The sequence below is a fragment of the Maniola hyperantus genome, chromosome 8 (assembly GCF_902806685.2).
Source record: "Maniola hyperantus chromosome 8, iAphHyp1.2, whole genome shotgun sequence".
Taxonomy (NCBI): Eukaryota; Metazoa; Arthropoda; class Insecta; order Lepidoptera; family Nymphalidae; genus Maniola; species Maniola hyperantus.
The window spans coordinates 10573200-10591165 of NC_048543.1; the positions used below are offsets into that span (position 1 = coordinate 10573200).

At 39.0% G+C, this 17966-nt stretch overlaps 2 protein-coding genes and 1 long non-coding RNA gene across 3 annotated transcripts; 1 reads left to right on the plus strand and 2 right to left on the minus strand.

The window, feature by feature from the left end:
- Positions 1-800: 800 nt before the first annotated feature.
- CheA87a (Chemosensory protein A 87a) lies at positions 801-8441 on the minus strand. Its single transcript, XM_034970856.2, has 4 exons — positions 8246-8441; positions 5637-5810; positions 3613-3762; positions 801-1014 (listed from the first exon to the last, which is right to left on the minus strand). The coding sequence occupies exons 1-4, from the start codon at positions 8321-8323 to the stop codon at positions 847-849; spliced, it is 570 nt and encodes a 189-aa protein (XP_034826747.1). The 5' UTR covers positions 8324-8441; the 3' UTR covers positions 801-846.
- Positions 2476-3581, minus strand: LOC138402666 (uncharacterized). The gene is made up of 2 exons (XR_011237022.1): positions 3006-3581; positions 2476-2868 (listed from the first exon to the last, which is right to left on the minus strand). It is a non-coding gene; the product is annotated as an uncharacterized lncRNA (long non-coding RNA).
- A 3618-nt stretch (positions 8442-12059) lies between the features above and the next one.
- LOC117984570 (uncharacterized) lies at positions 12060-15587 on the plus strand. Its single transcript, XM_034971197.1, has one exon. It carries the CDS (start codon positions 12060-12062, stop codon positions 15585-15587), a length of 3528 nt encoding a protein of 1175 aa, XP_034827088.1.
- Positions 15588-17966: the final 2379 nt, after the last annotated feature.

The window sequence follows — 17966 nt, forward strand, 5'->3', positions numbered from 1 at the left end:
CCAGACCTCGGCCTCCTATTTAGGGGCCCTGAGTACGCACCTCTAACTTCTCGGAATTATTTGCGTTCCCTTCACTCGCTTCAATAGTGAATGAAAACCTCATGAGAAAACCATGTCAGGCATGCCTGAGACTTCTCCATAATGTGCTGAAAGGTATGTGAAGGTGTGTGAATTCGCACTTCTCTGGCGTGGTGAACACACACTTGGTGGCCTTCTTCTCAATCAGGGAGCAGTTCCTTAGGTCAGTAGAACTAAGGTCCAATGGGACCGGGCGCGGTGCACGGTTATGGGTTGAGATGATGATGATGACGGTTTTTGTAATACAAGAAAATAATATATGACAGATATACTTTCTTGACAGACTCTGGTCATGACAGTTATCCTCAACCGATATACGACCATTGCTGGACATGAGTGGACATAGGTCACTTGCAAGGATTTTCCTACGCCCACTATACGTCTCTTGTATCCAGAGACCATGAAATAGATACGAGTACATACCTGCTAGTAAGATAGATACAAAATAGATAGATATTAAATTTGGTGATTACCTATTGGTAATAATTTATTATTTTGGTCGTTTCCCTTAATAAGTTTATTAGAAATGGTCTGCGGAATTGTACCTACGTCGTACAATCACGTTGAATCGAGGGGGAGTAGAGTAGAGGATGCTCCGGTGATGAAATAAACGTGTACTTATTCACAGTTTTCAAGTTCCTTCACTAGGAACTTTTTGGTACTTAGTGCGTATTTGTTTACAACTATATAGGCTTGCGCTTGCAGGAAGCAAAATAAAAATAAAAAGTCGCAAAACTAGTTTTTATTTCTAACACAACTCCGATTTCATTACTCGCAAGGTGTCTCTTCGATTTCGACGCCGATCTCATAACACATCTTGTCACTTGGACCCTTCTTCATAGAAATTTCTACCACGTAATTGCCGCAAAATTCCTCTTTCTTAAATGGTTCGGCAAAGTCAAGATCCAACCTCAATTTATCCACCTTATAAACTCCCTGTAAAATATAACAATTTACCACATTCAGTGCGATATCGCTTTCTTGCAGCTTTTTCGACGTGTCGCACAGATTGTGGTTGGATTGCCGATTAAGGTCATAGCTCTATATAAGAGTTACCCGGCACGCGACCAGCACCACCTCGTCGTTCGGTGTCCACTCGTGTCGACAGGTGGTCCACGGGTGGACGCCGCGTTGTTAACCAGTGAACCTCGCGTGGTCAACGAGTGAACATCGCGGTGTCCACAAATTTTTGATTAGTCTGTCAGCGATTGGTACTAGATCCTTATAACAATACAGTCTGGCAGCGCGCGGTTAACTCAGGACTCGTGCGTTGGCAATGAGCAGTCAACGCAAGGCAAGCATGCGAGCAGGCTCGCCGTCCGCACGTGCCAGCTTGCGAGCGCTGACGCTACGGACTTGATGTGTCTAGTGAGCGATGTCCATACTCCATAGAAGTCCATATAAAAAATACCAACCGCACGAGGCGAGGAGGTGCAGGACGGATGCCGGGTGGCTCTAATGAGCAATACCGTGCCGTGCCAGGTCAATCGTCAACACACTTTCACCCAGAAGGAACACGGGCTGGATGGACAATGGACACAAAATATATAGGTAGTTGGACTCCTATTAACACGGTAGAGCGCTTCAGGTACACAGTTAGAAGAAAATTAGTCCTTATATATCTACTACTAGACGATGCACACGACTTCTGCGTGGATTTAAGTTTTTTTAAAATCACGTGAGAACTATTTTATTTTCCGAGATAAAAAGAAGCATTTGTCCTTCCCCGGGATGTAAGCTAACTCTGTACCAAATTTCATCAAAATCAGTTACACTGTTAGGCCGTGCAAAGCTAGCAGACAGACACAGTTTCGCATTTATAATGGTCTGGTGGGAGGCTTCGGCCGTGGCTAGTTACCAACCTACCGGCAAAGTCGTGCCGCCAAGCGATTTAGCGTCCCGATACGATGCCGTGTAGAAACCAAAGGGGCATAGGTTTATTAAAAAAAATTGCCATGCCCCCAGGTTAGCCCGCTTCCATCTTAGACTTCATCATCACTTACCACCAGGTGAGATTGCAGTCAAGAGCTAACTTGTATCTGAATAAAAATAAAAATAAACTAATATCGATAGCTTCATAGAACACGATTATTGTTTGAAGTAGCATTTCTATAGATACTAATTAGTTCAATGTCTTATACATATTATGGGTACCTAGTTAGTTCTACAAACTAAGGAAGAATTCGAGGCTGGTTTCGGCCTGAATTTTTATTCATTCTGGTGGCGGAATTGAGTCTAATAACTAGAGTACAGTGTCTTTTAGCTTATCCTTAAGGGAACAGTCAAAATCAATACTTATAATAAATATTTAATATTTTTTGATTTATGACTATTTAAAAAAATCGAGCCACAGGAAACTGAGAGTGTCACGAGGAAGCTGAGGAAAACAAAAATCAATCGAGATCAATCATTTATTTTGGAAAATTTAGCTCTTACCAATCAAAATAATAATCAAAGTATCTTTTATAACAATAAGAAGTAGTTTTAAACTTGGCTTTGATACTAATTCTATGTACCTAAAACAGCCTTCTACAGGAACATTAATCATCATCTTGAAAATTATGCAATGTCTCGGTAAACCATGAATATTTATTTTTGATTTTTTATTTTGTTTATTTGAAAGTAATGGACAGCGTAAATACATAATTATTATTTGTGCCATATAAATGTTTGTGTAAAAAATACTATTATTGCACAGAAACAATACTTTAATATGATCTTCTCAGGATCCTGGATGGTTCTCAGTACAACTGGATAGGACCCTGAGGCCAGGTGCCTGATAATTTCTGTCTAAAAATAAAATAAACACACCAATTTATAACTTTTAACAAAAATAAACCTAAACTAGGCCTATGCACTAGCATCTTACATATCAATACGCTAAAATTAGTCAAATTCATTATTTATTTCGTAAATAAAAATCTTACCAGGATTCTGTGAACTTCACTGATTACGACACCATTTCACTCGCTTAACGCACTCGGCTCACTAAACAACGTGCTTGGTGAGAATAGATAGATGACATTCTTTGTCTCTTTCGTAGGTACTATCGACTCAGCGGAACGGTAAAGACGCACGGTAAATAGTCTAGTGAATATTTGCTAATTCAACAGCGAACCGGATACTGATATAAAGTCGTGGGGACAAAATGTAAACAAGATTTCAATATTTTTTAAGGAAAGTACTATAGTTATTGTTCTACCTCGCTAGGAAAAATAGTAAACTTATTAATTTGGGATTCTTTTAAAACCCTAATGTAGAAACAAATGTATCACGACGCACTTTAAACAAAAATTTGGACGAGGGACACTGCAGGATCTTGAGAATTCGGCACTTTGAACGGTAATTTTGTTCAGAAAAGAATTGTGAATCTTAATGATTTTTAGTGACCATCTAGAAACAATCGTAATTAATAGTATTCTATTTAAAAAAAATGTTATTAACATTTTTTTTATCATATTTTGGCTGAGCCGCCAAAAATTCCTTAGTTTGTAGAACTACCCATATACTATAAGCTTGATAATTATAATTTACCTTTAGAACAGGACAGTCAGTCGTTTGAAGTGCATCCGCAAAAGGTTTCCATGGAGTATCATTCATTTTTAGGCTATCACAAAGATTACCTTCCACACTATACAGGTAATTTTTTCCGGTTTCTAACTCCTTCCATACCTTCAATTCTACCTGTGAATAATAAGTTAAATCCGTTAAATCTATAGCTATACATACAAAAACAGACAGAAAAGACAACGAAGTGATCCTATAAGGGTTCCTTTTTTCCTTTTGAGGTACGGAACCCTAAAAATTATTCGGATTGACTGACTGATCTATCAACGCATTGCCTAAACCTAGCATAAACTGCTGGGGTTAGAAACTTGTAACAGTAGGATCTTTATATTAAAACGTAGGCACCCAGTAAAGAATTTGGGAAATGCCATTCCAAAGGGGGATAAATAGGCGATTTTTAAGCGCTTTTCGAGTCATATCCATGAAAATTGGTACCTATTTGGGCTTTCGATTAAAAATGAAGACGTGTTTTACGAAATTTGGAGTTTCGGCCCCCAAGGTGATTAAATAGGGGGAGGAATTTGCATGAAAGTCTGTAATTTTTCAAGACGTTTGTCAAAAAAAAATAAAAACCGACTTCGATACACAAACACTAAAAATTGAAAAATAATTTAATTTATTACCGAATATATTATGTATACAAGAGTTAATATAGTTCCATAATAATACTTTTTGGTGCCGGTGCCAATTAGCTTTAGCTGCGCGAATCGTGTAGACTTCATATTTTTATGAGACTCCACAATGGCACCTCATTGGCACCGACCCCAAAAAATATTATTATGGAACTATATTAACTCTTGTATACATAATATATTCGGTAATAAATTAAATTATTTTTCAATTTTTAGTGTTTGTGTATCGAAGTCGGTTTTTATTTTTTTTGTAAAAAAAATTTATTTCACAATTTTTAGTGGCCCCGTGGAATTATGCTATGACTGGTTAAAAATCTACTGTTTACTAAGCTATTACACTGATCGCGAGCAATTTACTCTTATCCGTTGAGGAGTTCCAGTATCTATCTTCGAAGATGTTCATCAGATCTTCACCAAATTTAAATGGGACCAACTTTGAAGTATACCCTTTCAAACAAAAAAAGAATTTTCAAAATCGGTCCAGGCGTCTTTGAGTAATCGGGGAACATACATAAAAAAAAAAAAAAAAAAGATTCCGACGAATTGAGAACCTCCTCCTTTTTTTGAAGTCGGTTAAAAATAGTTCTGCACATAGGTTCTGCATGTCAGTGCAAATGTAGTTTCTCTACCGTAAAATAGATGTCGTTGATGTATGATTATCTCACGCTATTTTTATTAAATAATTGAGAAAGTGGGTACCGCCAACCGAGCCTAAATAATGTTAGTTATTTATGACACAGTGCAATTCCTTTGTCTTTCTGCGAAGATCACCTAAGTAACATGTTTTCCAAAATCATATAACAATTTATTAGTGTTCAAAGCAATATGTACGTGAAATAGTAATGATAATGAATACAATGAGTTTAAACCAAGATGTGATACGAGATACTTATAGATAAATAATACGTGAAACAAAACTAGTGTTTTTACGAGAAAATAAACGAGTCAGTGTTTCATTTTAATCAACGTTATACCCATAGAAATTCGGATTTTTAGTTAAAAACTCAAATATAAATTTACATGGCATATAGGCAGCTTATTTTTTCAACTTTTTTTAAAAATAAGGAAATAGGCATAGAACTTAAAGTATGAAAAGTGTGAGTACCTAACTACTAGAAAAATTAGATTCTGTATTTTTATTTTGTTCAGTCAATAAAAGGCATATTTATTTATTTTATTTTATAGGCAGCTTGCAAAATGACGCACTCTCGTAAAAACTTTCATGTCTATTATTTACCTATACCTACAGGAGAAATGGATAGATATTTCAAAAATCCTGTCTAATGAGTGTCTACGTCATAAAAAGGCAAATAGCGAACGGATTGTTAGTATCAATTTATACGAGTTTGTTAAATTTACCCCATACTCCTCGTCGAGGTCTTCCTTGATGTCCATCTCACCAGAAAGCATATAACCACCTTCCTCGTCATCGCTTTTAGGAATAATTTCCATACGTAAATTACAGATGATCCTCTCATTTTCAAAATCGCTGCATGCCTCAGTCCCTTTGTTAAACATGGTAGCATAGCATTGCTGTAAAGTAAATACGAAACGTTTCCTCGTAAGCATCACCCTTTTACTTTAGGTAATTAATAATTTAAACTAAAACTAAAACCTTAAAAAATATAATATTATAACTAAAATATATTATTAAAAGGAGTCCCTTTAGGCAAGGTTCCGAAAATACTGGCAGCGTTCCCCCTTTGAATAGCTAGGCTAATTCTTTGTCCGAGGTAGCTGCCAGCTCTTCGGTCTCCTGTGATGTCGACTAACCTTTTTGCTATTTCTTTAAAAAGTCTTATAGCGCTAGGACCCCACGGACCAAGGGTCTCGACACCGAATGGGACAAATTTATATTCGGAGATATATTCATATCTTTAGGTTAATATCACCTAGTAGATATGGCCATCGACTTCCTCCGCGATACATAATCACTACCCATATCACTACCCGTATTATAAATGTGAAAGTGTGTTTGTTTGTTGGTTTGTACTTCAATCACGTCGCCACGGAGCAACGGATTGACATGATTTTTGCATAGCATAGTTAGAGACCTGGAGACTGTCATAGGCTACTTTTTATCCCGGAAAACCAAGGAGTTCCCACGGGGTTTTTAAAAACCTAAATCGCAATAAGTGAAGGAAGTCGCGGGCATCAGCTAGTATGTTGTATATTGTATTTTATAGCTGAATAGCTGATGCCCGCAACTTCGTCCGCGTGGTTTTAAAATACCTTGGAAACTCTTTAATTTTCGAAGTAAAAAGTAGACTATATTATATCACTCTTCCGGTCTCTAGCTACCTACCTATATCGATGCAAAAATCAAGCCTATCCGTTGCTCCGTTGAAGGATACCTAATTGAAAGACAAACCAACAAACTAATAAATAAATAAACATGCCTAATTACTTTCGCTGTTATAATATGGGTAGCGATGGATATTGATAGCACTCGGGGAATTTTAGAAATGGGGTCAGTAGTTTCGGAGATTACCTCCTACAGCCAAACTGATAAACTTTACCTCTTTATAACATTGCTAGCTGATGCCCGCGACTTCGTCCGCATGTAATTAGGTTTTTTAAATCCCGTGGGAACTCTTGATTTTCCGGGATAAAAAGTAACCTGTCACTTTCCAGGTCTTTATCTATACCCATGCAAAAAATCACATCAATCCGATCAAAAAATCATCAATACATCAAAATAGTTCTCATAACCGTATCCGGCAACGGCACTTCCAAATCACTACCCATATTATTATAAATGCGAAAGTGTGTTTGTTTTGATAGCCAAACTGCTCTTAAAGCCTTGGCTAGATTCTCGACGACCTCCCAACTTATACAAGACTGCCACAAGGCTCTGCAAACTCTCGCCATGTCAAACGACATCACCCTAAGGTGGGTCAAAGGACATGATGGAGACCAGGGAAACGAGGCAGCAGACGCACTAGCACGAAAGGCTACGACACTGAAGGTGACAGGGCCAGAACCATCGTACCCATACCCTTCAGTGAGTATAAAACCTGGTTGCATGAACTAACACTAAAAGAACATTCTTAACTATGGGCTAACACAACAGACTGCAGGCAAGCCAAAGAGGCTTTTCCTAACATAGACAAACGTCAAACTAACAAACTACTCCGCCTGGACAGAGGTAAACTTAGGAAGGTGGTGGGACTCATAACAGGGCATAGCCCACTAAACAAACACCTTTTCGTTATAGGTGTCACCGACAGTCCTCTGTGCAGGGCCTGCATGGAGGTCGATGAAACACCGACGCACGTGCTCCTGGAGTGCACGGGCGTAGCAGAGCAACGCGAACGCCATTTAGGTTCCCCGACCTCACTCCAAGAAGCCCTCGGCAACCTGGGCGGTCTACTTGGCTTCTGGAGTGAGCTTGGATGGCTGGAGTGAAGACTTCGGCGGGGAAGGGTGATGCACGCACAACAGACGGAAACGTTTAAGTGCGGAAACCGGCCCAGAATGAAGAAAGAAAGAAAAGAAAAAGTGTGTTTGTTTGTTGGTATCTTGGTTTGTCCTTCAATCACGTTGTGACGGAGCAACTGATCAACGTTATTTTTTGCATGGGTATTGTTTAAGACCTGGGCGCGTTTGGAACCCTCGTAGCTTTAGTTTTAAGTATACGTATAAATTATCACCACTATAATATCATCTTATAAATTAAAATGTTGCCCATCAGTAATCGTAAAATTTTACCTATTCTGAATAAATGATTTGAGTTTGAGTTTGGAGGGTGACATAGGCTACTTTTTATCTCGGAAAATCTAAGATTTCCAGCGGGATTTTTAAAAGCCTAAATCCAAGCGTACGAGGTGCGCGGGCAACAACTAGAGTAGGTACTTATCCATCCATCAGCCTGTTTGCGTCCACTGCTGGACATAGGCCTTCCCAAGAGCGCGCCACCATACAAACTTATAATACATACATATTTATACCATACCAATTCTACTTACTTTTTCGAGTTGGGCATAGGAAACATTTGAACACAATAAAACCGACAATAAAATTATGAAAAACATAACATACTCCATTATTTACAAATGTAAAACCTCAATTCAAATGGCTCCTGTTGTTTATTGAGAGGATTTTATATGTTGCATGATAAATATCGCGATTCTTATGATACAATAGTGGCATACATAGCGTTTCCACGATTGACAACATCGCGTGTGAATTATCTATATTGAAATTAAACAAGCATTTCACATGCTCCCTTATATTTATACTAGATGATGCCCGCGACTTTGTCCGCGTGAATTTAGGTTCTTATAAACCCCCTGGGAACTCTTGGATTTTCCGGGATAAAAATAGCCTATGTCCTTCGCCGGGATGCAAGCGGGATGGGCGGTGAAAGGCTAGCAGACAGTCAGACGGACAGACAACGAAGTGATCCTATAAGGATTTCTTTTTTTCTTTCGAGGTACGGAACCCTAAAAATAATGACGGAAACTCGTTTTATAAAAACACAATTCCAGATATTATTATAATAAACACTTTCATTAGGTATTGACCTTATCTGTGCCCTATAGATTACAATAATTTTCCTCATACGTTTAACTTTAATTATTATCAGACGTAATTAACTGCCCACAATGGTCGATCTATTTGAGAAGATTCAGATTTCAGAAGCTGATTTTTTTTTCAGACCTATATGTTCAAGTCTTAGGATTTAACACTACGTCAGTCTAAATTAGTTTAGCAACCGCAGTAAGTACGAGTATATCGCTGTTAGCAACTTTCATTATCATGATCAACCCATCGCCGGCTCAGTACAGAGCACGGGTCTCCTCTCAGAGTGAGAAGGGTTTTGGCCATATAGTCTACCACGCTTGCCAAGTGCGGATTGGCAGACTTCACACACCTTTGAGAACATTATGGAGAACTCTCAGGCATGAAGGTTTCCTCACGATGTTTTCCTTCACCGTTAAAGCAAGTGATATTTTAATTACTTAAAAACGCACATAACTCCGTAAAGTTAGAGGTGCGTGCCCGGGATCGAATCCCGGACCTCCGATCGGAAGGCGGACGTCCTAACCACTAGGCTACCACAGCTTCTTAGCAACTTTACAGGAGGGCAAAAAACTTGCTGTTTCCAGGGATTAGGGTTGTTAGAACGAAACGACGACGCGTCTCTCGATTCTCTAGAAAATAGTTTCTAAATGATTTGCGGGAAAAAAACAGAACTATTTTTAACTAATTATTCATTGATAAGGCTGTGTAGAGTGTGTAGCCTATTTATAATAACGCAATCCATACCAACTTAAGTTATAGTAATATGTTTATATGATATACCTCATGGACTAAGAGCCAGAGCGTGCCAGACATTCGTTATTTTATAAAAACTGAAAATTTCTCTGCGTATTATCGCCGACACAGGGAGGAACGATCAGCGACTATGAAGCCATCATGGTGGATTTGGGTAATAAAGGTGTAAAAAATCTTACGTCAAAGTCTAATTTTTTTAATATTTTCTTCGGAATGGTATTAAAAATCATATCATGCATTGCCAGACACTTACAGTAGTGTGGTGGCAACCCCTTGCCAGACACCCTTAAAGTGTAATCAATTGTTGAAGTTTAAGGAATTATTGAAAATCGTCGTCAGAACGTGAAAGTTATTACTCAGTTCATTATTTTGTTGATCGAAAAATCGGCCCCTTAGGTTGAATAGTGATAACAATAAAATCGACTTTCAAATTAGTCCAACCTATATTCCGATGCAAGCGATATTTTTCGCATAAAACAAACAAATGGGCCGCGTGGAGTGTATATCACATCGGATATAGTAGTTTTATGTAAATGTTGCCTACTTTTAAACTGCCGTAATTTTTAGATTCCGATTGAAACTCCCCTTTTCGTATTTGTTATCTCCCGGGTGAAATGAATGAATGTATTCGCAGTTGTGATTTACTACATGTTTTTTCCCAACTTTGTTACGGAAATTTTTTAGCCGAGCTTTTTCGATTACGACATGTTTTTAATTTATTAATTTATACTCACGACACAAAAATCTATTCAGCTGGAGGAAATCTATCTAGTAGAGATGAATAATTGTCTTTGAGCACGTCCTTTTCATTAATTTATGTTTTAGTTTTTATACTTTTATGTGATGTAGATAAATGATTAACTAACAAACAATATGCCCATGAGTATTTTCTGTATCAAATTGGCACTGATGTTGATGTGATGTTTTGGAGAAAGTTGCTGGTAGCCGCTCTGCCGTGGAAATTACTTATTGGTAGATGACGTATGCCCAGCATAGATCTTTGACCCTTTATGAATACAAAATCAACACACAAAATGTTTATATCACTCGACTAAAGTTCACACATAGTTCACAATGACTAAGAGAAGTAAGTATATTGAACAGCTGATCGTTGTTTTATGATTTATGGGTTGGTCCCATAGAAAGATTGTGTATAACGACGAGTATGTATATGCTAGGTATAGCTAATGAGATGAGTAGTCTTTTCTCGTATCTCGTACCTCTAAGAAAGTACGTGAAAGCCCAACCAAAACAAGAGAGTAATTTCCCATAGAACCGATATCATCAAAAAGGGTCTCGAAAACAAATAAAATTTTAGACACCCATATACGTTCGAAAGGGTAAATGATTTAATTATGCGCATAGAATTGTCGGTGATCCACTTAATTTGATTGCCAGTGACACCTATGCAAATGATACGCTTCGACTAATTGAATATCTCTGTACGGGGTATGGGGACTTCAGATGGCTTCCAAGTCCCATAAGGTATCGCTTGAATTTATATCACCTATCCATTTAATTAAGTCCCTTTTACATATTTACCAAAATTTAATTTTGTATGTATTTTTATTTAATGAAACAGTGTAAGAAAAAATAATATACCTATCTTACATTATATGTACGCGCCGCTTGGTGCACCTTATCGATTTAGTGGTGGCAACACAAAATCGGAGTGATTTTAGTTTTCTAAGTGAAATGTCAAAATTGAAAAATTATTATAACCTTATTTTTGATTACAACCTATAACACGAGTGAAAGCCTTTTTATTGGAGAAAATAGGATCCTCAAGCCGAATATAGCTCCCAACAAGTTCTTGTATTGAACAAATGGCGACCTTAAGACACGGACCTACGTGAATCAACACAAATTTTGGGCAAAATACGCGCCGATCATAAGTGTGATTGGCCATTGACATCGATGTGCCATTGACGATCGCAGCTGCGGGGCTCAAGGAGCTATCTACATCCTACAACCACTACTATAATATAGCTACGGGCAAGCAGCAAGAACGTGGACGTGGATTCTACGGGCCACGGCACTCAGCAATCAACGCAGCACCACCAATTCAGCTAAGTGTCCATGCCTTTCCCGCTATATTAACTCTAATCCCTATTTATCCCAAGTGACTAGTAGCCTAGCTTCCATTTGTGTGTCAGTGCCAACTCTAATTAGGTGGATAGGTACCTACCTACCTACACTAAACAATTATTGGGTGTTGTAAGGCTGACTTGATAGTTACTGTTAGGCACCATTGTTGGCTCTGGTAACGCCAGCTGAAGTGATAAACAGACCAGGTTTATACATGGAGTGGGGTAAGAAATAGTTATTTGTTCTATTTGTGATAAATTAGAGTTGATATTCCTGTTTTAAAGGAATAAGAATATAGCATAATAGGAATATATAATATATAGGAATATCAACTACATAGAGTTGAGATTTAATTGAATTTTAGTTGTTAATTACAAGTTGCATTGCTGTTGATCAATTTACAATCATAGAATCATGTCTGATGCTAAGTTAAGAGAACTTATGGTAAAACGTAGCTCGATAAAGGGACGCTTAACTAAATTTAAGAATTTTCTAACTCATCATGAGTCCTTAAAGTCAGTAGACGAGATAGAACAAACTAGATTAAATATCCAGCTAGGAAAAATTGATAGCTTATCTACCACATTCGAAGAAATACAAAGTCAGATAGAAGTTTTGAACTCGGCAGAAATAGATCAGGAACTTGAGGAGCGTGACTCCATTGAGCTCGAATTTGCTAGCTTGATTGCTACAGCCCAACAATTTCAAAACAAGTACAATCAGGCTAGCAATCCTAATGTACAGCTAGACGGTTCCTCTCATTGTTGCCACGAGCAACCGGGTATAGGCTTCAGGCCTCCTACCTTACAGATAGGAAAATTTGATGGGAGCTATAGTAAGTGGCTCGAGTTTCGCGACCTATATTGCTCTCTTGTCCACAACAACAAGCGAATACCTACTCCGATCAAGTTTTGCTATCTTAACTCCTATTTGGAAGGTGAGGCCTCACGGGTAATAAGTAATCTTGAAGTCACAGATGCCAATTACGACAAAGCGTGGGACTTGCTGTGTGAGAGGTACGACAATAAGCGTCTGTTAATCAAAGGCCACTTAAACTCTTTGTTAAGTTTTGATATAAAACCAAGCGACACCGATAAAGTTCTCAGGTCTATTGTGGACAACATTAATAAGAACTTGCGAGCACTTTCAAGCTTAGGCGAAGCAACTTCACATTGGGACACTTTGATCATCCATATAGTTTCTTCTAAGCTTGCAAGTCAAACCAGTATGAAGTGGGAAGAGTATAGGAATTCTATTAAGGACACTCCTACTCTCGAGCAGTTTAACAAGTTTCTTAAGGACCGGGCCGACATACTAGAAACTTACAATCACCCAAGGTCAACCAGCAATTCTAACAGTGAATCAGGCAATAACAGTAGGAAGAAGCGGCCCCAAACCAATGTTTTTGCGACGCGACTATCACAGCATCCCGAGACTGTTAAGGCTCATGCTCCACTATGCGAGGTCTGCAAAGGCGTACACAGAATCTATGACTGTGAGGATTTTAAAAATAAAACTGTCGAGCAGCGGCTGGCGCTAGTTAATAGTTTAAAACTTTGCCGGAACTGCCTCCGGGGGGGCCACAGTGCATATTTTTGTCGCGCTGGATCTTGTCGCACATGCAGAAAGCGCCATAATTCTTTGATTTGCAGTAATAGCCAACAACTATCTCCTCAGGACAGCGCTGCCACTGCAACTAGAACCGCGTCCCCACCTGCAGTAGACCTCACAGTTAACTTAGCTAGAGATAATGTTAAAAGGATTACACTTCTGTCCACAGCCTTGGTCGAGGCGGTCAACCCAGTCAACAAAAGAACTGAAGTTGTTCGCATTTTACTCGACTGTGGTGCGGAGTCCAGTCTCATTTCCAAAGGACTACAAGATAGACTAGAGTTACAATCGTCCCCCATGGAACCTGTCAATTTAATAGGGATAGGCAATTTAACTTCTCACTGTACGAACGAACTTTGCTCGTTTCAATTGAAATCTCTGCACAGTGAATATGTAGCGGAGTTGACTTGCCCAGTACTACCTGAGCTCACAGGTGATATCCCGAGGTTATCAATCAACACAAACAATCTCAAATTCCCTACGGATGTTCAGCTAGCCGATCCGAGTTTTTACGAGCCGTCACCAATTGACGTGCTGGTCGGCGCTGACCTATTTTGGCACATAGTAGGATGCGAGCGTCAATCATTAGGTACAAACAAACCTTATTTAATAAATTCAGAGTTCGGCTGGATTTTATCTGGTCCTATTAATTCGGGAACTCGCCCTTCTAACATAAGATGCAATTTTCAAGTTTCAAGTCCCCAATCAGATAATCTCGACAAGTTGCTGAATCGATTTTGGGAGCTGGAAGAACTCTCACCCAAGAAACTATTGAGCGAGGATGAGAAGATATGTGAGGAACACTTCCAGGCTCATACAACTCGAGACTCCTCAGGTAGATTTTGTGTGAGGTTACCCCTCAAGGACATTCCTGACTGCTTAGGAAATTCATACATAACTGCTAAGAAAAGGTTTTTCAATTTAGAGAAGCGTTTTAAGGCACAGCCTGAACTTAAGTCTCAATACACTGAATTCATCAATGAATATCTCAATTTAGGCCATTGCTCTATTTTAAATGTGGCAAGACTAGAACCGTCCTATTTTTTATGCCACCACGCTGTCTTTAAGCAACAGAGTGAATCGACAAAGCTAAGGGTCGTTTTTGACGCTTCGTGCCCTACATCATCGGGTTTTTCGGTTAACGACTTGCAGTACGTAGGCCCTACAGTACAAGACACGCTCTTCTCCATCCTATTACGTTTTCGTCAACACCGCTACGTGCTGACGGGTGACATCGAAAAGATGTTTCGTCAAGTCATTGTGCACGAAGATGATCGTAACTTGCAACTAATTCTATGGAGAGACAATGAGCATAGTCCTCTGCAAACTCTGAGACTCAATACAATAACGTACGGTTTTGCGAGCGCTAGCTATCTGAGCACTAAGTGTTTATGGCGTTTAGGCGAGGAGTGTGAAGACGACTTGATAAAGACAATCATTCAGCGGGACTTCTATATGGACGATTTGCTAACTGGAGCCGATACGATATCAGATCTACATCATATCTTGGCCACAGTTGTTTCGGTTTTACGCTCAGGTTGTTTTCCGCTGCGAAAGTTTAAATCTAACGTGCCTTCAATTTTCGAAAGCGCTGTCATAGACCCATTAGAAAATTTAACGCTAAGCGAGTCCACCAGCACTTTAGGATTGCAATGGAAACCATCCACTGACACCTTGAACATCGTAGTGAGCATTCCAGACCACGCCGATGATTATATAACAAAACGATTAATATTGTCGCATTCATTCAAAATATTCGATCCCTTAGGCCTTATAAGCCCTTGTACGATCAGATCCAAGATACTTATGCAGGAGTTATGGCGTCGTAACATTGATTGGGATGAACCAGTCCCTTGTGATTTGCAGGAAACTTGGGATGATTTAAAACAGGATCTGAACAAGTTAGAACTTATTGAAATTCCCAGATTAGCTCTTTGCTGCTTACCTGTTACCCTGGAGCTTCACTCTTTTTGCGACGCGTCGGCTTTAGCGCACGGTTGTTGCCTCTATCTAAGGTCCGTCGACAGCGACGGACAAGTGGTAGTCAGACTGCTCTGCGCCAAATCAAGAGTGAATCCTAGCAAGCCGACTACGATTCCTCGGTTAGAATTGTTGGGTGCCCTACTAGCTGCTCGGTTGTGCAAGGCAGCTCTCGAGTCACTACGCTGCACGATTTCACGTAGCGTGCATTGGAGTGACTCCAGTGTCGTGTTAGGCTGGCTGCACACCAACCCTAGCAAATTAAAAACATTCGTTGCTAATCGAGTCGTGGAAATCTGCGAGACTACTACACCAACAAACTGGCGTCACGTGCCAACGAATTATAACTAGAGGTGTCAAATACAGGTTCATGTGTGTATCACAATATTATCACGTGTTACAGACAAATATTTAATAATTATTAACGTTACATTATTTTGTTACAAAAAAAAATTGCTTGAACCGTGAGACGCAAGCAGAAAAATGGGTGCAATCGATTTTCGACCTTATTGACATACGTCAGAAAACAGCATTTTAGCAATCTATGAATTATACTGAGCAAGAATATGACAAAAAACAACTTTCTCATAACCGTCAATAAGGTCGAGATTTGTTTGCACCGATTTCACCATGAGGCGCAAGCAGATAAATGGGTGCAAGCGATTTCCGACCTTATTGACATAGGGAACAACATTTTAACAATCTATGAATGATACCTACTGAACAAGAATATGACAAAAACAACTTTCTCATAACCGTCAATAAGGTCGAGAACTAGGGTATAGCTTGTATTTAACTCGATTGATTTAAATTTTAAATTTTACTCTTAATAGGTACCCAATCCATACCTTCGCGACAGGTCGAAATGGCAATCGGGGAGGGAATGCCCCGCACACCCGCACGGCCCCTGTGCTAACCCAGTGCGGGCGAGCGAGGGTGACGTGCGGGTGTGCGGGGTGTCACCCCCGCCTCATACCCCGATTGCCATCTCAACCTGTCGCGGAATACAGTACCTAGTACCTACCTATGTATGTAAAAATAAAAACAAGTAGAACGATAAAGCTATGTCAAGTAGATACCTACAATACAATAGGTAGGTAAGTTTACCTAGTTACCTATAAAAAAATCTTTTTAGTAGGTAACTACTATATTTATTATCATACATTTCTACATATTTATTATCATACGAATTATAAAATGATGATGATGATTTCTAAAAAGAACAATACCACTTCACGTAACTAACCTATTACCTATAATACTTAAATGTATGATAATACCTACACTTTGAAAAACATTTTCTCATACGATTTATAAAATGACGCAAGTATTTCCAAAAAGAACAAATCTACTATAATAGGTATTATTAACGCGCGACACAAATCTATCACAACACAAAAATGTACCTAATCTACATTATTTTGCCTAATCTACATTACAATTATTCGCATTAAATATTTATCGACACTCAAGTTCACAAATAAATAAAACTGCATTCAAAATTTATTACGAAACAAACAAAATGATAAAAATACTAGCCGCATACTCGTATCATCACAGTCAACATGTAACAGGCCAATACGAAAATTCAATGTAATAATTATTCACCGTCGAATCGCGACGATATTTGTATTCAGCTGTACCTACCTAATATATTTTATTCTAATATCGTCGCTCGGTCGCGCCGCGCGCGGCGTATCAAAGATCGAACGCCTGAGTTATTTTTTAGGAAGGATTTTCTCAAATTTTCACTACTTATTATATATTGTATTCAATTTTGTTTTAATCTAAAAACGAATATCTTGAATACATTTATATATTTAATAAATTTATTAGGTACATTATTTTTTGACACCTCTAATTATAACCCTGCGGATTTGATTTCTCGAGGCACCAAGGCTGGCAGCCTCCTAAACTCACAATTATGGTGGTCAGGTCCGAAATTTTTAGCAGAATCGGAGTCGGAGTGGCCGGTTTTAGGAGAACAGATCGAAGGTGATCTACCTGAAATAAAAATTCACTCGATTCAAGTCTCTGAGAACCTCATTCCTTTTGAAAGGTTTTCCAACTTAATGAGATTGAAACGAGCATTCGCTTACACTTTGCGGTTCATACATAACGCTAAAAAGCCTAAAGCCAAACGAGTTGGACCTTTAACGGTCGATGAATTAAGCCAATCGTTTATCTGTATTTGTAAATTCGCTCAGCTCCAATCATTCTCGAATGAATACCAAGCTTTGATTAAAAGGCGCGATGTTTCAGCTCAAAGTAACCTTAAATCGCTCAGTCCTTTTGTAGATGAGCGAGGCGTTATGCGCGTAGGTGGTAGGCTAGAACATTCAAACTACGATTACAACAAGAAGCATCCTATATTATTGCATTCAAAGCACCATTTGTCTTATTTAATTTTTCGATACGAGCATATTCAGCAAATGCATGCCGGCCCTCAGCTATTGTTATACACGGTGCGAAACTATGTCTGGCCATTAGGTGGAAGACAACTAGCACGCCGCACGGTACGCGATTGTGTACGGTGCAGACGTTTTCAAGGAAAAACGGTTACGCCTTTAATGGGTCATCTTCCATCACAGCGTACTACACCAGCATTTCCTTTCGAAACCACAGGCGTTGATTTTGCGGGCCCATTTACTATCTTAAATAAGAAAGGCCGCGGTTCAAAGACCTTCAAATGCTACTTGTGTCTCTTTATTTGCTTTAGATATAAGTGTG

What these genes read in the sequence shown, in the direction of transcription:
- LOC117984570 (XM_034971197.1), top strand. Translation starts at nt 12,060, where the DNA reads ATGTCTGATGCTAAGTTAAGAGAACTTATGGTAAAACGTAGCTCGATA.
- CheA87a (XM_034970856.2), bottom strand. Translation starts at nt 8,323, where the DNA reads ATGGAGTATGTTATGTTTTTCATAATTTTATTGTCGGTTTTATTGTGT. An exon ending in CCTATGCCCAACTCGAAAAA is followed by an intron (nt 5,811 to 8,245) that starts GTAAGTAGAATT and finishes TTTACTTTACAG; the next exon opens with CAATGCTATGCTACCATGTT. An exon ending in CTGACTGTCCTGTTCTAAAG is followed by an intron (nt 1,015 to 3,612) that starts GTAAATTATAAT and finishes TATATTTTACAG; the next exon opens with GGAGTTTATAAGGTGGATAA.